Raw genomic sequence first — 24,745 nt, 5'->3', positions numbered from 1 at the left:
GAGAGAGAGAGAGAGAGAGGAGAGAGAGAGAGAGAGAGAGAGAGAGAGAGAGAGAGAGAGAGAGAGACAGTTATATAGTGAAAGAGAGGGAGAGAGAGACAGTTATATAGTGAAAGAGAGGGAGAGAGAGACAGTTATATAGTGAAAGAGAGGAGAGAGAGAGAGGAAGAGAGAGACAAGTTATATAGTGAAAGAGAGAGAGAGGGATAGAGGCAAGGCAGTAGCAGAACAAGGAGAACAACATGACTCAACAAAAAGTCCAAAGCCGGGACGTTGCAGCTCTCTGATGTCTGCCGATTGACCACTGTCTTATTAGCTATTCGCATGACGACCGTGTAAGACTTCTACGAGAAACGTCTGCTGTCTAGATTTCCTGAATGTGCCAGATGTAGGGGAGTCCATCTGCAGGGAAAGAGAAATGTCACGACTTGTCATCTTCACCTACTGAGAACCTAAAGGTACTGCCGGGCGCCGAAGAACGGAGCGCCAAAGAATGAACAAGGTAGGATTTCACCAAGCACAACATACCAATGTATGTATGGTGACTCAACTGTGCATAGAGTGTAGTAAATTGAAATAAATACCAGCCTACGCTGCGAGGCTAAAACCCCATTTCTGCAAGAAACCGAAACGCTAATCATGTCTTGAAAACACAAAAAAAGGTACAGGCCGACTGTCAAAGTTTGAGGGAACTGTAAAATGTCAACTATGTCTGAAGTCCACGTACATTTAAAAGTATCTGGCATTCCCCAAACTTGCAAAATGAAATTTAGATTGAATAAATGGAGTGATGACCTACCGTGGGTGGTTGTCCAAACGTATCGTCTACTCCAGGCCTTGGTATGGCAACTCCATCGTACAGAGGGTCTCCATCTTCAAAGGGACTCGCTTCAAAGGGACTGCCGAGACTTCCCTGTGGGTAGATCAGCACAAGCGATGCACAGAATCAATTCCAAGGAGAAGAACTGTGATGCTTATTGTAGCTTTGTGCCAGCCCAATGGCCTTGCTTTTGTAGTTCATTCCCATTCCAAACAGCTACCGAGTCGGAGCGCAGGGAAGCAGTGAAGAGAATGGGGAAGGGGATTCCCCTGAACTCTTGCGTAATCTAGTGATTCGTAACATGCAAGGGGAGAAGTGGATAATTCAGTTTCCACGGTGATCAAAAAAAGAAGAGGTTGGTGCGACTTCGGAGATACTGGGGGAATTGTGTGTTGCTCCCTGCATAGGAGCTCGCACTATTCCTGCCGACTTGAATTCTCACTTGACTGACTCACGACTGCCATCTAGAGCACACGAGAAGTTCATCGAACAGTCCGGCGCTCCCATGCAGGGAGCAACATACAATTCCCCGAGTTAAAAAAGAAAGAAACTGCAGGAAGCCTCACCACTGCTACTAAGTTTTAAAAAAAGCTGAGTAAAACATTGATCAGTCACTGCTTGAATCACAGCTACACTTCACATGCGGCCTGTACTCTAGCGTGTTAGCACCATTTGCCGTGTGATCTGAATGTACATGTACAGGCTCGTGCGCCGGTGCACTTCAAGGGGGGGCCCTCCCCGGGGAACATTTTCAAAAAATGAAGCAAAATCCTGCATTTTGAGCGAAAAAAGGGGGGTTCCGGGCACCCAGGAACCCATACGGGGCACGCGCCTGATGTAGGTGCCTGATGTAGGTGCCTGATGTAGGTGCCTGATGTAGGTGCCTGATGTAGGTGCCTGATGTAGGTGCCTGATGTAGGTGCCTGATGTAGGTGCCTGATGTAGGTGCCTGATGTAGGTGCCTGATGTAGGTGCCTGATGTAGGTGCCTGATGTAGGTGCCTGATGTAGGTGCCTGATGTAGGTGCCTGATGTAGGTGCCTAGCTTCTTTTACCGAAACTACCGAAACTTAACTACTGTAAACTGACTAATATTTGCGACAGATTAATGCTTGCTATTTTCGCTGTGGATCCGTAGGTCGCTAGTTTCGGAGGATCTCCGCATCCGGCTCTATAATGCCTTTGTACTCCCTGTACTCTGCTACAATTGTGCAACATGGGCACCAACGAAACAGCAGCTGAGCCGTATTGAGGCCTTCCACCGAAAACAGCTGCGGGCGCTAATCGGCATTGTGTTCCCGAATCGGATTAGAACGAGAGGCTCTATGAGCGTACCGGCACGGTTCCTCTCGGCATTATCATCTTGAGAGCTAGGTGGAGGCTCTTTGGGCACGTCCTCCGGCTCCCGGCTGACTCCCCGCCATCACTGGCCATGGGAGCGTACTTCGCAGAGCCTCGTCCAGCAGGCTGGAGGGGACGACCAAGACACACACTACCAACGCTACTACAAGATGATGCCAAGCGGATTGGACTTTCCTTGTCAAGCAAAGTCGATCTGGAGGCGTTCCGTGCCCTTGCTGCTGACCGAAGCGGTTGGGTGGGCATCTGTGCCCGAGTGGTGTCGGCACCCTAGTTTTTGTCTTCTTTTCGCATATTTCTTCTTTTTCTGAAACTGTTATGGTCTTTTGTATCTATTCGAAGTGGCTTATGCGAACATTTTTGGCTGGTTTGCATGATTTGCATGCCCATTAATGCAGCTGCAGGCCATGCTGATGTCTACGCGAACAAGCACATAATAATAATAATAATTTTCGCGAGAAGAGCGTCACGCGAATATTAACCATCGCGAAATCAAACTTCAACAGTGGGTGTATGTAGGTGGCCCCGGTGCTTCGCGAACTCTTGCCATCGCAAACTCGCCGGTTCTAAGAGATCGCGAAAATTTAGTGACGCGAATATTGAGCAGTTTACAGTCAGTATCACCGAAAATAATTGCTATACAGCATGGTTACCTGCTGGATCACATGGTTACCTGCTGGATCACATGGTTACCTGCTGGATCACATGGTTACCTGCTGGATCACATCAAACTCACCCCACTATCAGTGATATCATGTTCATCCCCCCAGGGTGAGTAGATAGAATAGGCAGAGTGCTCGTCAATATGGGGTCCGTTGGACGTATCCTCGTAGAAAATTTCCGGCTGACTCTGCAATGAGTACAGGCATGCAGCAATAGTACGCGCGCACACACACGCACACACACACACACACACACACACACACACACACACACACACACATACACACAAACACACACATACACACACACACACACCACCACCACCACCACCACCACCACCACCGTATGATACACGCACGCACACACGCTCGCACATGCACACACACACACACACACACACACACACACACACACACACACACACACACACACACACACACACACACACACACACACACACACTTTGATAGCGCACCACCCTACAATTTTTTCATTTTGTTGTGGTCTCGAGTTTACACAACCAAAATGCGATCACACATCGATCATTTCGGGTGCTCGCTGCACCCTTACGTTGCATTTTGTACGACAAGGCAATCACAGTTAGCGGTGCATGGAAATGGAAATGGGTGGACTGTTTGCTTCCCCATGCCCCCCTCCCCCCTACAATATTTTCAATGGCAAAACCCTGCTGGTCTATGTGTACCATTTCTTTAAAAGGTTCAAAAGCAATGCAGTAGCCATTTCATCACATTGTCAGGGAAACGGACTACGCCTTCACAAATGAAATGGCTCTCTTCGTCACAAACCTATACAATTTCAATACAATTTTCAATCGGCAGCCATTATAGGGATTTTACACATACCGTAAAAACCTGCCATAACCGTACGCCCGTGGTGCAGCGAAAACTGCCCTAGCATGACAGGAACCCCCTTGATCCAGGGATGCACGTTCGATCCGCAGCACGGTGGTGTATGAAAGTTTGTTCGAGCATACAGGATTCTGTTTGGTACAGGGTCCGGCAAACATAGGGTTAACTATATGCACAATGACGCTGATGTCAGAATTGTGCGTTGCATCTCCGCGTTCCCGACAGCTCTATGCACGGGTAGAGACCAACCTCTCAAGCAGGAACGTGCCTTCTGCATAGCATGCCCTGATTGAAGTACCACTCAAATTGCAACCTGACAGCCTAGGCCTTTTTCATGATACCAGAAGAATAATGCGAAGATGCATTTTCACAAAAGCAATGAAGAAAACACGCCCTTGTCTTCAAACAAATGCAGCTCCTCTTTGTGGGCCGAAGGCTTTTTTATTTTATTTTACAAATGAAACGATCCTTGCTATTAGTCAGAGGAGGGAAACAACACTAAGAAAGAGGAAAAAAGGACACGACAAACTGCTAATTGTAGGGCTTACCGTCCGCCTTTCAACAGGCAGTGAACACGTGGTTGGTCTTGGTTGACTGCTGCCGCGACAGGACTGCACACTTTTCACCCTTCTTCGATTCTCAATCTGTGGTTTTATAAATACGAGTAAACAACAAACATCTTTCACAATTGTTGGCAGCTAGGGCAGCTTGAAAGACGACTGCACGATTCAACAGTAAGCAAAGTGGTCTGTAGAACACTGTCTGGTGCTGAAGAACAACCAGGCTAGATATTCACCAAGCACGCATACCAATGAATACACAGTGACTCAACTGTCCATACACCGTAGCCCATGAACGCAGGAACGGCCTTGGATAAGAGCCCCCCCCTTCCCCCCCCCCGTTCTTCGGGACTGACAGTGCTGTATGCAAGCATACAGGATATGACAGGTTGTTCAGTTCTGTGCTCAATTACAATGTAAACGCACACGGATCGAGGATCAGACAGAGCTCAACACTTTGTTCAAAGCAAGCTTTTAAATCGGTAGCTTGTGCATGAGCTCTTCTCAGTCATGTGACATCCCAGCTGGGGCTGGTGGGAAGGCAAATGTGATCACTCCAGCACCCACAGGCAAAACCATAATACAAACATGTGCGCAAATAACAATAATTATTGTCTTTCTTCTTGTGCAGCAGGCCTGCACACACTGCATGTCTGTAGCTGTTGTGCTTGGTTGTGACTCAGTATGCAGGTTGATGCACGGGCAAACAATTTGAAGCTGAGAAACCGAATTTTATACACTGGAGGAGGGGCACATCTAATCATTCCCACCCTGTCTTGGCTGGGCTAGCTGACTTGCTCACAGGTGAACAGCTGGCAAGGTGCATCTGGGAATGGGGCATTTGCGCCAATAGACTCTAAGCTCCGTGTGCGCTTACATGTGCACTGTACTGACCAGGATCTCAGTTGCCAGAAGCCGAGATTCCAGTTGCCAAAACAAGCCACTTTCAAGTGAGTTACTGCGCACAAGAGTTTTGGTGCAATGGAAACCAATCAGGATGTGGAGTGGTAGGGAGATGTGCCCATATCTGAGCCATCCAGATAAGAGACATTGTGTGCATGAACACGTGAGTCTTACATGGAGCCACTATCACTCGATTCCTCACAGCTCAAAATAGCAGAACTGGTAGCTTAATCGAAGTCACGAGGATTTTTTCATCTTCGACGGAAAAAAAACATCCCTCACCTGATTTGGTGACGAAGGCCTCAAGAAGGAGACACTGCTGCCGTTGCTAGCGCTGCCAGGTGTCAGGGAAGATTGGGTGTGCAAGACATCACTGAAACCTTGTTCAGGACTTTTCATGTCGTCGATGCCTTGATAGATCTCATTAGTGTATTCAGTTAGGCCAAATGTATCTTGTTCCTCTTCCATTGCGGAAGAAAAACATATGCACATTTACACACACACAAACACACACACAGACACACACACACGCACGCGCGCGCACACACATAAACGCAGATGAACACATATGCACAAAAAGTCAAAACACATACTCAGACACACATGGACCTGCACACACATGCTCACTCACTCCCCCACCAGCACGCATAAACACATGAACACACACACACACACACACACACACACACACACACACACACACACACACACACACACACACACACACACACACACACACACACACACACACACACATGAACACACACATATGCGTGCACATGCACGCACACACACACACACAAACACACACACACCTCAGACCTCAGACATGCCCATCGCGGAAGCGATGATAGCGAACAGCTATGTTAGACATAGCAACTTGTGCTGGGATTACACCATTCAACAGCTTGCAAGGCTGATGAATTGACCGCCACTATTTTTTAGCCTGGTATCCACCACACGGCTGTTTGAAGTGACTTTTTTCTGGCCAGTGAATCCCTATTTTTCATTTTTCCATTTTTCCTTTTTTTCCACACACACACTACACCACATACTCCGGCACACACTGGCTGTTGGTAACCACCCAAGAGAATGAAAGAAAAGTCAGAAAGAGTCCGAGAAAGAGAAGAAAGACGTGTGCGACCATATTCGTCGGGAATTGAACCCGCAACCTCTCGATTGGAAATCGACTGCACATACCACTGCACCATATGGGACAAACACACACACACACACACACACACATACACACACACACACACACACACACACACACACACACATACACAGTGGGAGACACACACACGTACCATAACAGATGCTACAGCCTTGAACGCATACAGGCAAGGCCACATTGTGCACAGTATGGGCACAAGCAGCTGGACTCAAGCTGCTTTGCTGCATTCCTCACTCGGGCTAGGAATTCAGGGGAGTCGCACACGCTGCGGTGACTATGGTGTCCAGTCTATTGTGCCACTATCTACCCCAGGTATCCCGTGAATCGAAAAATGCAATGAACTGCGTGCCAAATTTCAAAACATGTCCAGAGGAGGCACCCCAGCACCACGAGTAAATTGTACTTCAGGTGGACGATTGTACCACCCTAACAACGTGTACCTTCTCACGACCTGGATTTGAATAGCAATATAGCAACAACTTTGGAAGCGGAAGGATTTTTCCAGCCGTGCCGCGACCCACAGTTAATTGGGAACTCGTGACCTGGCTCGAGGGAAGCATGGATGCAGCGAATGGGATTTTCGGTCTTTGACCACTTTGTGGTGGGTCTGATCTACTCACCTCCCACCAGTTTTTGGAACTGCATGTGCGCCTTCATCCGCAGAGTGTGGTAGCGTCCCTATGGATGCGAAAGACTCGCCCTCACAGGGTGGCGCCACTGGTATGGCCGGCATGGCCATGGCCGTACCAACTTTCCAAAAAGTCGGTCCACGTGGAACGTCCAAAACCGGGGAGAAAATGTTTCGATGTATGATTTTGTACGGAGAGTCGCCCAGAGTGCAGGATTTGCCGTATAAATTGCACAAATTTTCTGGGCCACGACCCCCAGACCCCCTTAAAGATGGCCTTCGGCCGCACCGCTCCGCGGAAGCCGCCTCCGGCCCTGCCTCTAGCCAAGTCTAACGCGAACCGTGAATTTTTTTAATTTTTAAAGTAAGAACTGGGCCGGGTGCGGAAATGTTCAAAGCAGTTGCTCAACTTACGTGCACCATTGATGAAGGTGTTGACGGACGGGGATATACACACCATGTTGTACTGGTTGGAGACCTGCACGGATGTCTTGGGCATTGCGGCAGTGAGCGGTTTCGTCTTGGTGTCTAGGGTGATAGCGCCTTGCCGTTTCTTTCTCTTGGTCAAGATTGCTGCCACTGCGGCCAAGGCCAGGAGAAGACATATGCCAGCACCAGTTCCGCCGATAATCACACCAAGGTTTTTCTTCGTATTCCTGCCTCGCCCCGCAGAGTCGCTGTCAGTTTGCGCGCTGCCGTTGGTTGCCGTGTTTTCCGTAGGCTGTTGAGTGGAAGAGTAAGGTGGCGGACTGTGTGCAAGCGCAGTGGAACCATCTGCTCTCTTCGGTGTGGGACTAAGCGTCGGATTCGGATTTATAGGGGTTGCGGGTTGTGCCGGGTTGTTTTTAGGTGCTGCGGTTGGTGTTGGGGTTGGTGTAGTGGTTGGTGTGGTTGTCGGCGTGGTGGTCGGTGTCGTGGTTGGTGTGGTAGGTGGTGTAGTGGTTGGTATGGTTGTTGGTGTAGTGGTTGGTGTGGTTGTCGGTGTAGTTGTCGGTGTGGTTGTCGGTGTGGTAGTTGGTGTGGTGGTTGGTGTGGTAGTCGGTGTGGTGGTTGGTGTAGTTGTCGGGGTAGTTGTTGGTGTGGTTGTCGGTGTAGTTGCCGGGATGGTTGTCGGTGTGGTTGTCGGTGTGGTTGTCGGTGTGGTTGTCGGTGTGGTGGTTGGTGTTGTAGTTGGTGTAGTGGTTGGTGTGGTGGTTGTTGGGGCTTCTTCCGGAGCTGGTTCAGTCATTGGTGGCACTTTTACTGTGATCGGATCATTGACAGGAGGTGAGGCCAGAGCAGAGGGGGCCGTAGTAGCTGCATTCTCCGTGTCTGGAAAAGGACAGGGAAAGAGGCCATGGTAAGAAACCTTGCACTCTAAATTGGTCAAGTAGCTAAAAACACCATGCTCGGTTGAAGAGTGCCCCAGGCTTTTTAATTTTTTTTATTAATCGGCCATTACAGATGAGACACCAATCAAGTAAACCCAATTTCAGAGAGTGCACCATTTTTCAATGCTGGTACATATACACGATCAGCACTAAACAAATGCCTGCGTCCTCTGCTTCGCGCCTTTCTCCCTCTAAATTTGTCAACTGAAAGCCGAAACTCAACAAACAAAAGCTAAAAATCACAAGAGTAAGGGATCTCGACCCCGGTCTCAATCTAATTATCTCCCGCCACTCACAACACACTTTGGGGTTTTGGGGTTTTTCTTTGCAGATTTACCATCTCGAACGTCGGCCCGTTAGTCCTACTTCTGTAACGCTTTTTTTTCACAGCTGGGAATGAGTACCGTAAAAGTTGACGTTATCACGCTTTTGCTTAGGATCTCTTTTAAAAGTAGATACATGCATGTACCACCTTCCATTCTTCCCTCTCGATATTTCTACTTTGTACTGTTGAGACAACGAACTGAAATAATAAAAACCAAACCAAACCAACCTTTAACCATAACCATAACCATATTGGTCGTAGGGGCATGGAATTATCATTGGCAATAGAATGAACCACGTACACTCATAATCAAAAAAGTTGACGTTATCACGCTTTTACTTAGGATCTCTTTTAAAAGTATGTGCATGCATGTATCACCAATAACCATATTGGTCGTAGGGGCATTGAATTGTCATTGGCAATAAAATAAACTACATACTCTCATAATCAAGTTGTGTATATTCAAGGCGCTCAGCAGCAGCTGGGGCGAGAAGGGAGGGAGGGAGGGAGGGAGAGAGGGGGGGGGGGGGGGGGTAGAGAGAGAGCACAGCATGACATGCATGAGTACGAGATGTTAACCTACCTGGGCAGCACCTGATTTTCATCTCTGATACATCTGTTTCGGCTTCCGTGCCTTCAACACGGATCTGTCGATGCAGAACACAATGAAATGAAACCCGGAAATCCAGATTTTGGAATACTGGTTTGTTTGCGATATGCAGAGCTCACTGACTTGTCAGTTTGAGCAGTCTGGCAAGGTACGTTCACGCCTTCCTTAAATCTGGCTTGGAAATAAATGTGTCATTGCTCTCAGGTTTGGCCTCATTTTCTCTGTGCTGCGCAGATCAGTCCACAAAGGATGAAACAGTTCCGTCCGCAGATGGAGGAATACTGGTGTAAAGAAGTATATCACAAATCTACAATGTTGTTATTATGTTGTGTGGTCATGTCTGCATCAGTCGTACTACTAATATTGCTCTTATCAAATTGCTTTTCCCATGCCAACTTTTCATACTGAAATCCAAATGTTTTTCAGAATTTGTTAGTGTCCTTGACAGATAAAATCAATGATTGCCCAAAAAGAAATTCTCCAAATTGCCTGATGTTCGCGCAAGGCATTGGTTTGAGCAGGTTCAGATAATCCTTAACCTCCCGGGCGAATTTGCCCACTCTAATTGTATTTTTTCCTGTTTGCGTCTTTCCCTCAAACCAAGACTAATTGTACCTCTTTTCGTATGTGTTCCTATTTTTACATCGCAAGTCAAACGGGACATCAGTGTGTTCCGGGTGTATGTGTTGTATCCATGGCCTTGCGACTTGCTCGTCTTGTCCAGGTAGACCGCTGAAAACTTAAAATTAAGACTCCTGCCTATACTGACTGTTAACTTAGTGTATAACAGGATCAGGGGAGTTATGCTTTTCCGGAGACGAGTGTCACCCGGCATGGCTTACCGTAAACTTTGCGGTTAAGACGACCTCGGTTATAAGTCGACCCAAATTGATACTTTGGACCTCGATATACCGGTTCTATATCAAGATGATCAATAGCGGTTCAATCCCAGTTGTAAGTCAACTACGCTTTATTAAAATCGGATTTTAGGTCATAAACAGCAAACTTAGAACCGGAAAAGTACTGTACTTGTAAAATATGATGCATACTTTCCCCAAAAAATTCCAAACCACTATAGCTGTGTACATAACTCCACGACCGGTTAGATTTTCACTCTAGGATGCCATTTACGTAAAAATTGCTATACCTGGGGCTATTTCCGTTACAAGTGATGCACTTCTTCTCAAGTGGTTCTTTATGGAGTAGAGGAGGCAGCATATCTGCCCAAAGCCAAAGCAGCTTTTAGAAATGCATTGCCGGCATATTTTCTATGCTGGGAAGCGGAAAGATTTTTTCCAGGGTGCTGCAACCCACAGCTACGGTAACTGGCAAGTCGTGGCCGAAGCATGGATGCAGCGAATAGGGTTTTCGGGCTTTTACCACTTTTGGTGGTGGGTGTGATCTACTCACCTCCCATGGCCTGTAAAAGCTGCATCCGGGCCTTCATCCTTGAGGGTGGAGGCATTCCTGCCGGTGCGGAAAACTCGGTTTCTAGCCGAGTCCCACGCAAAGCGTGGTTTGTTGTTGTTATAAAAGCTATACATTGAAACTAGTCGAAGGCGACCGCTCAAGGGACGTTCAAAAGGTGGTCACTGTTCCCAGATGGTCTCCTTATTATCCAGTGCCATTTTACCTGTGGAGTTGGCATCCCTGGCCGTCCTGGTTGCAGTGGTCGCATTATCCGAGTGGTCGCATTATCCGAGTGGTCGCATTATCCGAGTGGTCGCATTATCCGAGTGGTCGCCTTGATAGGTTTTACTGTAGTCGCTGACGATATCTATAACTACAACTCGGAGAAATGTCCCTCCCCATAGAATGAATTTTAAAAATTGCTAAAACCTCTCGACGACGTCTCTTTGCATGATATTGTGTTGCCTGGATTTGCCACTACGTACATGCACTAGGTCTATGGAGAAGGTAGGTAAAGTCCCTGGCTCCTGGAATGCAGAGTGCTATGTTCACTGCTGACATTCCCTCGCTAGATATAGGCCAGATTCTGAACGGGATAACACACGTTTAATGGCTAGAATTCAGCTCGTGGTAACAGCATCAACGATAATACCGTACGCGCTCGAATACAAGCCCCCTTTGAAGAGAGTTCCCATTTAAATAGAGAGAGGGAATCGAAATAATAAAGCCCCGTCTCGTAAAAAATCCCGGGGCTATAATTGAGCGAGCAAAGTCCGTACGATGCAGTGCAGTACATGAACCATACAGTCTGCACGTGCAATATGGTGCACTTATTGCACACAAACTGCAGCCATGGGTACCTGCCATACAACGATTGAGTGCCGTCACTGCATGTCCTGCTCATTAGTGATAATGTGAAGCAATTGATGGTTGCGCGTATGCAATGCACTGGACATAGCCTTGCATTTTTCGCCATTACTTTGCCTGACAAAGACCTCACCTCAACAATTGTTTCAAGAAATTTCTCAACCAAGCGCACTTTTGCAGCACGATTTCTTGGGTCCTACCGGTAGGACGGCATGCAAGCTATCATTAAAAAATAAAGACCCCTCTCCAATAGAGCCCTCTCTCGAATATAGCCCCCCCCCCCCCTCTCCATGTGTATTCTGGAAAACAAGAGCCCCGGGGCTTCTATTTGTGCTTACTGTAAAAGCCATATATAATAACAAAGTGCTAACTCTAACGAGTTAACGAGGAGGAGTCTGTCGTTAAAATAGAAATCGTTATACAGAAATCGACACATACACTGTCCTATTGAGCGTTGAGAATCAGTGAGAATCGTTACCTTTGGTACACGTAAACTAGTCAATTTTGGGAAATCGTTATATATGCGCCTCGTTAGAATACTGGCTTTTACAGTATACCGTATACTATAAAGGGATCCTTACTGAGAATTGGTTTGAGGTGAGTCTAAAGTTCCTGTTTATTGTAGCGAAGAAAGGACAACCCGAGTCTGAGCAATTCCATATTGGGTGAATGTGTGCAGATGGACCAAACTCTAGGGTAATATTAATATCGCCGCCTGCAAAACAGAACGCAGAAGAGCATTGTCATTCTTATTAGCAAAGCTATTACTATAGAATGAAGAGTAGCCCAGCATCCATGTGTGTGTGCATGCGCGCGTGTGCATATGTCTGTGTGTCTGTGTCTGTGTCTGTGTGCGCACACGCGTGATTGTGTGCGTGTTTGTGTGTCTGTGTGTGTTTCGGTGTGCGTGCGTGTGTTTCTGTGTTTGTGTTTGTTGGTGTGTGTGTGGGGGGGTGGGGGTGGGGGGGGGGGGAGTGCTTGTGTGAGTGTGTGCGAGTATTGTTTGCGCTTAAGTGGGCGCATGGACGGAAGGGGGTGAAACTAGTGCTAAAACGATTATATCGATTACTCGTTGCTTACTCGATAAGAAATAGATCGAGCGGTCAGGGGACATTCTGCCATGAAGTTTGTTGTTGCCAAGAAACAAGAAAGAAAATGCATTTTTCGCTACAGGTTGTGAGTTTTACTTTTTAGGGTCTTCGCCATTGCCAGCCACTGGCTATGCAACTCTGTCGTTGTTGCTGTGTTGTATGGGCGGAGCACAAAGACTTCCCCTAATTGTTCCGGGCGGTCTTACAACGCAATCTTGTGATTTACACCAGTTGAACTAACGCTGGCAGAATAATTTTGCCAAGGAAGGAGAACGAATTAGGTGGAGAGAAAGGGCAACTTTCTGGCAACAAGAAAAATGTGCCAATAACAAATCTGGAACTGCTACATGTTAGCGCCACAGCGTGAAGGCCTGACTACTAGACAATCTAGCTTGTTGGCCATTGGCCATCATGGAAAAGATAAACTGTTTTCAGATAAGTTTATAACGGGTATTACAGTCAGACCTCGCTTAACCGCACACATTGGTTTCCCACAGAAAAAAATATCCGGATAGGCGAGGGAACTGGATAATCGAAAACACATACAGTATGAATGCATGGTACATGCTGTAAATCGATAACCAACGATTTTCTCGCGGATGGTGAGGGATCCGGATATAAGAGGATCGGATAAGCGAGGTCTGACTGTACCATGAAGTACCGCAAGCTCTCCCCACCAACTTGTCCTTTCTTGGCCATATTGTGGAGGTGGTGTCCTGTCTAGTACGCCATAGGTCATACGATACAAATCTTGTACACACACTGCGTGGCATTTGCAGTCAATCCGTACTCAATCTACGTTCGAGCGGACACAAACTCCACAAGAAAAAACGCTAAGTGTGACCTTGGGACGCGAGAGTTCTCACACAGTACACACTTCGTTACACTCTGCTGTAAGACTTTCCTTTCCCTGGCTGTAATTTCAAGGTAAATGGGGCGCTCCGGTGTACAATATTTTGGGGCCGCTTGTGTACGCAGCGTACATTTGTGAATTTCTGAGCTGGGGGGAGGCATTATTTCAGCTTACCGAGTATGCTGATGAAAGGTACGAATGAGATATCGCAGTTCCTGTCCTCTTCAGCCGTAGATATCTGAAGGGATCTATAGGTCGCTGATTTAGTACGGTCACCTGAATACACAACACAAGATTGAAGGCGCAGCAGGACAGGGGTGTAGGCATGCACAGCAGGTCTGGCTGCCGCTGGATCAATGCTCTCCACAAACACGGACTGTGACTGGACATCGACAGGTGTCGAATATTGGCGACAGAACGTGAGAAGTGCGGCTCATCAGAGACTCATGGATTATCTGGTGGTATGCATAGAGGCATGCGGTGATATCCCCTAGACATCACCCAATATAGACTAGGCACAGCCATTCGAAATCTTGAAACACTCCACCACTTCACATAGGGCTCTTGCACTCATCTACCCAAGAACGAATTTCCTCGCTACTAGTAGCGTTGTGTTGTGAATGTGGGCCAATCAGCGCAATGTGAAGCGGTGGAGTGTTTCAGCACAGTATAAGAGAGAACGAGAGAGCTTGAAATCTCAGTGCCCTACGCTACGGTTGTGTTTGCCTAGCTCTTCAAGAATGTTATTCGATCTGATGGAAACGTTTTTGCAATACAATGATGTCGCCATACATCCTGTACACACACCTTGTACACACACTCTCTAACGGTCTCTAGGCTACACTGCAATTGATATACATTAGATCAAATTTCCGGGCCTTGCCCGAAAATTTGAGCTAATGTATATCAAATGCAGTGTAGCCTAGAGACCGTTAGAGAGTGTGTGTGCAAGGTTGTGTGCAGGATGTATGGATTCAAGTATTGGCTACAGTGGAGTCTCCAAACCTTGAGAAAAATGATAGAGCCGATCAGTTTTAATAGGGCGACTCTCCAGGCGGCGGGACCTCTCTTCTTCCATCTTCTACTCTCTGTGTAGTCACACCTGCCGACGCCGTCTACTCAGAGCTTCAACACTGTCGCCCAAGCTGTTATTGGACTCCCTCATTGTCATCTGTTAACGATCTCAGCATTCTCTTTAAACAACAAATGCGCCTATTAAAACACAGCAATCCACCCGATCTTTACATTCCCGGCCCATTGGCAGCACACCCAAAAACATTCGAACGACAATGCGACGGCCCTATGCCTACGGACCGCAGTCACCGCACACCGAACAAGTTCGGGCATGATTACTTCTTTTCTCCTGCCGACTGGATGCCTGTTCAGTGGTCTCTTGCTGTCGACGCATCTTTTCACGAAGTCCGCGAGTCTCCAAACGACGGGAAACTTGCTCCGTTGTTTCTTAGCCTTTCGCAGGCATCTTCTACTCTCTGTGTAGGCACTCCTGCCGACGCCTTCTGCGCTGATACATTCCCGGCAGCACACCCAAAAACATTCGAGCAATATTGCGATAATACTACACCGTCTACAACCTTGATGACCGAGGCAAAAAAAAGCATAGGGATGTTATAACTTGTTCATTTCTCCTATTTTTCAAGACATTACATGGCGTTCGAACCCGCTCTGCATTCGTTCCCGCAATACACATTCTTCGAAGTTGCTTCACGTTATGATCTGGCAGTTGAAAGCCCTATTTGAATAAGGTGGACAGCTGTCTTTGATGGTACGGGACGTGTACGGGATAGCACCGGGCATGCCGACATCGTCAGACACAAACAAACAAACAAACGGAATTAAAGCTGTGTAGACCCTGGCTAGCACCAGACGTTGCTGAAGAAACGTCTTCTGCATAGCCACAGGAATTCGAAATAAACTTAGTCTCACCTGGTACCTGAGACCATTCCTCGTGAGGGGACGCCCCACTCCACGTTAATTGCCCATTTTCATTTTTGAGAAGAATTTTTACGGGGATAGAATCTTCGTTAGACACTTTGCAGTTTCCATTTGCTTCGGGAACCAACGAAACTGGTGCAGACAACAGCAGAAAGGTTTGAGCAGTTCAGAAAAGAAACACGATCACTCAGTGCATGCATGGCACAGTTACATTTCCCATAGTGGTCGAAACAGCGCTGTACGGAGGAAAAACTATTTGTGAGTATCTACATATCTACAACTTGGAGTCATATAATTTTTCCTTTTCTTCTTTTGGTCCTTTCTGTCTTATATTACTATCATTTCTTGTTTTCCCTTGCATATTATCCCTTCGACATTCTGTGAGAACCTGTCCTATGGACAGGTGAGAAGGCATCTCTGCCTGTTCATTTGATGAAGTAAAATAAACAACAACAACTTGGAGTCATGTTGCTGGTGTGTGAGGTCGGCCGGAGAGCGCGTTTGCTGGAGGTGGAATTACTTTATTGATGAACAGGCAAAAAGCTGCTAGTTACCCTTTGAGGACAGGTATGGTTCCCTGAACTAAGTTGTTGTTGTTTATTTTACTTCACCAAATGAACAGGCAGAGATGCCTTCTCACCTGCCCATAGGACAGGTTCTCACAAACAGTGAATGAGATTGCTACTGTAAAACCGGAAAGTTTAACGAGTCACAAAGTCTAACGTTTCAACGACCTTTTTTTTTTCGTTATTCGAAAAAAAACCTCATCGCTAGATGTCTGTGTAAAGATGCGCATACAGATGGGTGGCCAGGTAGCCATCGTTAAACTTTCTTCACGTGATCATGCCACAATTACAAAAACTTTATACTTTTTGGTCGTTAAACTTTCCAGTTTAATAGTACACCTTTTCAAGTAGAGTGAAATCTCTTTAGAATGAACACCAAGGGACTGATTGCATTTGTTCGGAACAACGAGATTATCCATAGTTACACCCAGTGAATACTTGTGGCTGAAACGAACCCCAATGGAGGCCAGAGGAACATTCTGACACACTGTACTCTTCGCTTGACGAACTCACGAACCGTTCTTTATAAATATAGCCCCCGCAAACGTCCACACAAGCACTACATCACATTCGAAAAAGTAACCAAGAAATCATTTTCTTTTTGAATAGCTGTTACCTGTGACGGGGATCTGGGATCGAGGGTGGCTGGATGAGCTATATGCATGTACTTTGTTATTTGCAGTACAAACATTCAGCTGCATGTACCTACTCATGCATCGACAAACGTTCTACACCTTGAAATAGAGAATCAACTTATCTTTAACTCCCATTAAATGGAGGTAACCTATTCGAACGTTCACCTCTAGCACTGAATACACGGATATTTATGGAAGAGAGTTATGACTGCAGCCTCTTCTAAAGCGAAACTTTGTCTTCTTCTTAACGAGGTTTTGTCACATGTCGAATGCCAAGGTGTACGCCTCAACGCGACAAGGCCCAGTCAGCACTACCTGTCGCAGACGTCGGCGGCTCTGGCTGGGCCATGTTGTTCGCGAAGGACGTAACTCAGCGTCCTACCAAGCACTGGAGATGGCAATTAATACCCGGGACATCAAGCGCCCACGTGGCCGACCCCATCTCAGATGGATTGACAATATTAAAAGTGATCTAAAGAACGCCAATATTGATATTTCTGACTGTTTTGAACCGGCTCTAGACAAGAAAGAATGGCTGATGCTTGTGGAAAAATGTGCTGCGCTTGCGTAGTTGTTCTTACTGCGATACGTTCTAACAATAATGAGATGCCTTTTGTCGGCTCTTCTGCCTGGATTTCGTTGACAGATGCGTTAAGCCCATGGATCCTTCCATGAGTGACATGCGAACTGTAACTATTATTATTATTAACGAGGTTTCGCTGCATCGTTCTTCTTGCGCTACATGCAGTACCAGTGTATTCAGCTCTTGTTCTTTGCTGGCTACATGGATTTCATTCAAAATACCGCCCAATGACAGTTCGTGCAGTGCATTTCATGTTCGCTTCTGTGAATTTGTTGTGCTAGTCAGAGACAGTGGACACTGCTTTTATACCTCGATATTTAGGTACTTGTTTCCCTTCTTCCCATGCTTCATCTTCCCCTCTCCTCTCCCTCATTTCCCCATTTTCCTTGTTTTGTTTTTTTGTTTGTTTGTTTATTTAGAGTCGAAGAACAAACAGGCAAATTTGCCTAATTACATGATATCGACTAAAAAGGAGAATAAATTATAAAAGGCCAATGAAGGTAATGACACTGAGTAGAGTGGGTAGTAAAGTATTACTTTGTTAAGGCCAGTTAGGCCAGTAAAGGAAATAATAGTACAGCGGGCAGTGGCATTACTGAAAAGCAGCATGTGCTGGGAGGGATCGCATGAATCGGTGGTACTGTGGGATTTTCCTGATGTCGGGCTGGAGCCTGTTCCACAGTGATACACATTGGAATGAGGCAGAATGTGTGCCAGCGGATGTCTTAGTGACTGGAAATTTAAGTGCTCGATTTCCCTGACTACGTGTAGCACGGCCGGCATTAAGAGGACTGAACATATCGGTAAGCAATGTGCTGCATTTACCCTGAAGGCAGCGCCAAGTGTAGCCAAGCAGCTTGTGGCAGTACATAACTTCTAGCGAGTGCAATCGCAATTGGCAATACAGCGGCGCAGATGGTGATGCAAATGGAGCGTTGTAAACACAGCGGACTGCGCGCTTGAGTAGCCGCTCTAGGCGCTCGAGCTGATGTGAGGTGAGGCCAGCAGAGAAACAGTTGCTAGCATACAGGAAGTCAGGAAGGATCAGGGACTTCAGGTATGTGATGCGGCACGGGAGGGGTATGCAGCGCCTGTTTCTAAACAGGACAGCTATTTTACAGGCAGCTCGCTTGGCGATCTGGTTGACCATTGTGGTCCACTTTAGATCTTGGTCCATGTGGACACCAAGATACTTTGCGGATTCTACTTGTGCCAGCTGAACTCCAGAGCACATAACGCTGACACGAGGATTCACAGAACGATGGGCAGGGATGAACAAAATCTGGGTTTTACTCTCGTTTAGTACCAGGTTCCTGCTGGCAAGCCATCTGGCCAGGTGTGTAACTGCAGAAGACATATTGCGTTCCAGCTGATGTTTGTCCCTGCTACTAATATAGAGCATGATGTCATCTGCGAACTGAACTGTCCGCACACCATACGGTTGCACTTCAGCTGCCACACCACGGACATAGAGGACAAACAGCAGAGGACCAAGTACGGAACCCTGGGGCACACCACTGCTGGGCTGGAATACCTTGCTGTGCTGGTTCCCAATGACAACTCTTTGCTGCCGGTCACTTAAGTAGTCTGCCAGCCAATTCAGCGCACTTCCACCAACACCAATACTGAAGAGGTCGCGGATGAGGGTGCCATGTTGAACCTTGTCGAATGCCTTCGACATGTCAACAAAGGCGGCGCAAGTTGATAGTCCGGAGTCTTTGGCATTGGCAAAGGCCTCTGATGCCATCACAACAGCATCCTCTGTTGAGTGCTGTTTCCGGAATCCGAACTGGCAATCTGGGTAGAGGCTGTGGGTGGTCAAGAATTCAGTGAGTTGCGAATGTACGATGCGCTCAAGGATCTTTGAGATAATCGGCAACAGAGAAACAGGCCTGAAATTGGTGGCCTTAGTAGGGTCGCCGCTCTTGTACACAGGGGTGATATTTGCAAGTTTCATGGATAGTGGAAATCTCCCTTCGGAAAGTGACTTGTTGAAGATGAGAGTTACTGATGGAGCTAAGAGGTCAGAGCATGCTGCTAGTACAAGAGCAGGTACGCCATCACTGCCCGTGGACTTTGTCGTATCTACACTGCTGAGCAACTTGCGTACACATGCGATGGATACTGGCTTGAAACAGCAGAGATCAGTACTTGCATGCGGACCAGAGGGGATGGACAGCACCTTTGGGCGAGTCGCATCGGTGACGATGTCCGCAAACACTTGGCCGATTTCATCCGGGGGGCATTGAGGAGCAGTGTGGGTCCGTGTTCTGCCTGATACCTGGTTAATCACTCTCCATGTTTGTCTTGGCTGACCTTCCGCATTGGCAAACTGATCCTGATAGTAGCCTTGCTCTATTTATGTAGGAAATTTCCGTGATAAGCATCCATTTGCTTTTGGAGAATCCTTTTAAATAAATCCAATACAATACGATACACTGCTGCTGGCTGTACACCGTCAGTACAAACCACCAGGCATCAGTCAACTAAGCATAATGGTGGTCGGTACACATACCCCTCATCTCATCAAAGAGTAGTAAAATTACGATTGGGCGGGCTTTAAACTCTGATAAAATACTTGGCGGCAACGCCACTGATTGGCCGTCTCCTGAACAACGAGACAGACCTCGTTCTGATGGTTGTTGGTACACAAACCCCTTGTGCGAGTGTGATTTTTGGTGTAATGTATGAGCTTCCAGGGTACCTGAAACCCGACTTGATGGTGGGGCAGGGGGGGGGGGGTGGGGGTGGGGGGGGGGCCATATAGCTATTATACTGTACATGTTTGATTGCTGCATTCAACTACAGTAAAACCTGTGACTACCGACCAACCCTTGGGGCCAGAGAAAACGGTCTTTAGTGGCAGGTGGTCCTTAGTTAGAGGTTTGCATCGCACAATCATAATATTATTATGAATGTATGGTATCTTCACGTATGGTATGTATGGTATGGTATTTTTATTTTTATTCACCAATGGAACAGGCATATCTGCCTTCTTGCCGGAATGGCCAGAGCCAACCACGGCTCCTACTAACGTGAGACAGTCCGTGCTTGGCAAAGTGGTCTGCAGCACCAGGCTGGACGTTAGTCACGGTGGTCTTTAGTTACAGGCTTTACTGTAGTACCAGGCTGGTCGCTAGTCAAGGTGGTCTTTAGTTACAGGTTTTACTGTAGTACCAGGCTGGTCGCTAGTCGCGGTGGTCTTTAGTTACAGGTTTTACTGTAGTACCAGGCTGGTCGCTAGTCACGGTGGTCTTTAGTTACAGGTTTTACTGTAGTACCAGGCTGGTCGCTAGTCACGGTGGTCTTTAGTTACAGGTTTTACTGTAGTACCAGGCTGGTCGCTAGTCACAGTGGTCTTTAGTTACAGGTTTTACTGTAGTACCAGGCTGGTCGCTAGTCACGGTGGTCTTTACTTACAGGTTTTACTGTAGAACCAGGCTGGTCGCTTGTCGCGGTGGTCTTTAGTTACAGGTTTTACTGTAGTACCAGGCTGGTCGCTAGTCACGGTGGTCTTTAGTTACAGGTTTTACTGTAGTACCAGGCTGGTCGCTAGTCACGGTGGTATTTAGTTACAGGTTTTACTGTAGTACCAGGCTGGTCGCTAGTCACGGTGGACTTTAGTTACAGGTTTTACTGTAGTACCAGGCTGGTCGCTAGTCACGGTGGTCTTTAGTCACAGGTTTTACTGTAGTACCAGGCTGATTGCTAGTCACAGTGGTCTTTAGTTACAGGTTTTACTGTAGTACCAGGCTGGTCGCTAGTCACGGTGGTCTTTAGTTTCAGGTTTTACTGTAGTACCAGGCTGGTCGCTAGTCACGGTGGTCTTTAGTTACAGGTTTTACTGTAGTACCAGGCTGATTGCTAGTCACAGTGGTCTTTAGTTACAGGTTTTACTGTAGTACCAGGCTGGTCGCTAGTCACGGTGGTCTTTAGTTACAGGTTTTACTGTAGTAGCAGGCTGGTCGCAAGTCACGGTGGTCTTTAGTTACAGGTTTTACTGTAGTACCAGGCTGGTCGCTAGTCACGGTGGTCTTTAGTTACAGGTTTTACTGTAGTACCAGGCTGGTCGCTAGTCACAGTGGTCTTTAGTTACAGGTTTTACTGTAGTACCAGGCTGGTCGCTAGTCACGGTGGACTTTAGTTACAGGTTTTACTGTAGTACCAGGCTGGTCGCTAGTCACGGTGGTCTTTAGTTACAGGTTTTACTGTAGTACCAGGCTGGTCGCTAGTCACGGTGGTCTTTAGTTTCAGGTTTTACTGTAGTACCAGGCTGGTCGCTAGTCACGGTGGTCTTTAGTTACAGGTTTTACTGTAGTACCAGGCTGATTGCTAGTCACAGTGGTCTTTAGTTACAGGTTTTACTGTAGTACCAGGCTGGTCGCTAGTCACGGTGGTCTTTAGTTACAGGTTTTACTGTAGTAGCAGGCTGGTCGCAAGTCACGGTGGTCTTTAGTTACAGGTTTTACTGTAGTACCAGGCTGGTCGCTAGTCACGGTGGTCTTTAGTTACAGGTTTTACTGTAGTACCAGGCTGGTCGCTAGTCACAGTGGTCTTTAGTTACAGGTTTTACTGTAGTACCAGGCTGGTCGCTAGTCACGGTGGTCTTTAGTTACAGGTTTTACTGTAGTACCAGGCTGGTCGCTAGTCAAGGTGGTCTTTAGTTACAGGTTTTACTGTAGTACCAGGCTGGTCGCTAGTCACAGTGGTCTTTAGTTACAGGTTTTACTGTAGTACCAGGCTGGTCGCTAGTCACGGTGGTCTTTAGTTACAGGTTTTACTGTAGCCCTGATAGTCATACCCTGCACTACGTCAAGGGCAAGAGCCATGACGTCATTCGTGTAACCTGCACACACACACACTGCCGATGCGTGCACAACACAGGAATGTGGGACCATACTCCATACATCAGTATGCATATGCACGCATGCACATAAGCACAGAATACAGGAAAAGACGATAATTATTATGCGCACTAACAAGCACAATTTCTTACCTGCCATCGATATCGGGAAGTACAGAGCCAGCAGGCAGACGACGCGCAAGCTGGGAGCCATCCATGTTCCTGGAGTACACCCTGGCGAACTTCCTCGCATCGTTGTGCAGTGGAACAAGACTGACGAAGTCTAAAACTGAAATATTTTGGAGTGGACGAACTGAGAGACTCGACAAATTTCAGAGCACAATTATTCTGGAACTAGTCGGCGTTTGGATGCTGCTGTCAGATAGTATTGGTTCTCAAGTTAGTGATGACATCAACAACGAACTCCCACTGCGCTAACACTGACCGCTATTGTCGCCTTTCGAAAAGTCAATTGTGGACGACTTGCACCTAAGTCTTTGCACAGGACGGCTAATATTGATCCAGTGCAGTTGATGGTGATAGCGGTAGTAGACTACGCGGATGAGGGGTGCTAGATGTTACAGAGGAGGTGGTTTGCCACCCCGTTGCCGTGTTGGTGTGATTTTCAGTGGTTCTCCCTGTGCACCTATGTCGACCGACAGCCTGCGAGCGTCTGCGGCGTGAAAGTCCTCGCGTGGAGCTAGTGTGAAAAGTGAAGCAAAGAAACACGACCATGATGTAAGAGTTTTTTTTTACCCAGGACCTGTACTAGGCATATGCAGATAATGCTCGAAAAGGTGGCAGATTCTTCTCGAAAAGCAGTGAAATTGGCAGAACCATACAAACCTTATGGCGAGCAATTCCTCGAATTCTGCTCCACTGATTTCTTTATCTAAATACCAAACATGCATGAAACTTACCAGAAAAAGTACCGAATTGTTTGCCAATTTTTCTGCCGGCATTATCCGCCGGTGCCTAACCTGTACAACTGCACTAATCCTACACTACGAGCCCTTGGCGGACTATGCTCGGTAAATTGCTGAATTATGCTTTCCATTACGCCCAAATTATGCCAGTGATTATGCTACATTATGCTGGAATTATGCCAATAAGGGGTAACAATCACCAGGTTATTTCCTGTAACATGCCTAAACATTCCTGGACCGAGCATTAGTCTTCAGCCAGCATCGTAAGGTTATGCCGACCGTCAGAAATTATGCCAACATAATCCGCTAGGGGCTGTACAAGTTCATGAACTGTATCATTCACATTTCAGCCTGATGACTTTGAGCTACATGCACAGAATATTCTCTAGGTGCTACACCTTACAATATGTATGCTTGAAGTTGTTTAGGTCACAACTGCTTTCTGGAACGTTTTTTTGTTGTATTTGTATCCGGTATTGGAGCCATGCGTAAAATTTACTTCGAAGTCATAAAGATTCCTGAAACTGAGGCAATCCCTGAACGTCGAGAAAATATTGATACACGAAACGATTATTGTTTACAAAGTTTCAGTCAATGCAGTGCTTCACGGAAAGGGGAAGGTGGCCCGTAACAAAGGCGCTTCGTTCTGTTCAATTATCAATGGTGTCATACACTGATCATCTCCGTCTGATGTCGCCTTCATCTGGATTGAGCTACTTTCCCTTTCAGATCAAGACCTCACTCACTCAATGGATGCGTTCGATTATGCACTTGAATCGATTCATGAATCCATTCGCATGCATTAAAGTCGTTCGATTTTCATGTCATGAGCCCTGGATCATGGAATCGATTCGGAATCCATTCCCCCTATTCACATTGGGTGATGTGAATAGCGCAAATCGATTCCTGAATCGATTCATGAATCGATTCAGGAATTGATTCGCGTGCAGAATCGAACGCACTCACTGTCTATTATCTACTGTTCTCTAACATGGTAATCCACAGCCATAACTCACTTGTGACACACACACACACACACACACACACACACACACACAGAACACACACACACACATAGAACACACAGAGGGTGTGCGCCTTAACCTGCAATAGTGCTCAAATGCCCGGAATGGGCAGAGCGTAGTACGCAAGAGGTACACAAAAGGAAGTATATAGGGCTGTTTTTTGTTGCAACTCAGAGTTGTCTGATGATTGGTTTTTGCCATGAAACTCTGAGTTACAACAAAAAACAGCCCTATATACTTCCTTTTTGTGTACCTCTTGCGCACATAGAACACACATAATATACATATACACACAAACACACACATTATAATTATAGACACACACATGCACACAAACACACACAAACACACACACACACACACACACACACACACACTTGTACTTGTACTTGTTGCTCACTGCCAAAACTGGTCACGTGGGTCTCCCCGGGAGAGGGGAGAGAGACTCAAAAGGAATTTTGGAAAGATGACTCAACTGGCGATTGAACCGCCCAACGGTCGACACCCCCTGAAATCCCCAAAACTCTGGGTGGACTTGAAAATGATCCCACTTATGGGCTGACCACACCTCAGTAAGACACACACACACACACACACACACACACACACATATATATACACACACACACACCGACAAACACACACACACACACACACAAATATACACACACACACACACCGACAAACACACACACACACACACACACACA

The 24,745-nt window shown here is 46.9% G+C and overlaps 1 protein-coding gene across 1 annotated transcript; it reads right to left on the bottom strand.

Moving 5' to 3' along the window:
- Nucleotides 1–182: 182 nt before the first annotated feature.
- On the bottom strand, nucleotides 183–22,764 carry LOC135829768 (mucin-2-like). Its single transcript, XM_065342153.1, has 11 exons — nucleotides 22,238–22,764; nucleotides 15,449–15,589; nucleotides 13,679–13,780; nucleotides 12,142–12,275; nucleotides 9,257–9,320; nucleotides 7,393–8,289; nucleotides 5,456–5,634; nucleotides 4,259–4,354; nucleotides 2,915–3,028; nucleotides 800–913; nucleotides 183–402 (listed from the first exon to the last, which is right to left on the bottom strand). The coding sequence occupies exons 1-11, from the start codon at nucleotides 22,335–22,337 to the stop codon at nucleotides 313–315; spliced, it is 2,031 nt and encodes a 676-aa protein (XP_065198225.1). The 5' UTR covers nucleotides 22,338–22,764; the 3' UTR covers nucleotides 183–312.
- Nucleotides 22,765–24,745: the final 1,981 nt, after the last annotated feature.

Source organism: Sycon ciliatum, chromosome 13, assembly GCF_964019385.1.
Source record: "Sycon ciliatum chromosome 13, ocSycCili1.1, whole genome shotgun sequence".
Classification (NCBI taxonomy): domain Eukaryota; kingdom Metazoa; phylum Porifera; class Calcarea; order Leucosolenida; family Sycettidae; genus Sycon; species Sycon ciliatum.
The sequence above is the reverse complement of the archived record's forward strand: the minus strand, read 5'-3'. Positions and strand labels throughout refer to the sequence as shown.

Bases quoted from the DNA above. Each gene is read 5' to 3' on its own strand.
- LOC135829768 (XM_065342153.1), bottom strand. From the start codon at position 22,337: ATGCGAGGAAGTTCGCCAGGGTGTACTCCAGGAACATGGATGGCTCCC. The intron at 9,321-12,141 runs GTAAGGATCCCT...CTGCATCGACAG, and splicing joins TCACCTCAAACCAATTCTCA to ATCCGTGTTGAAGGCACGGA. The intron at 403-799 runs GTAGGTCATCAC...CTTTCCCTGCAG, and splicing joins CGTTTGGACAACCACCCACG to ATGGACTCCCCTACATCTGG.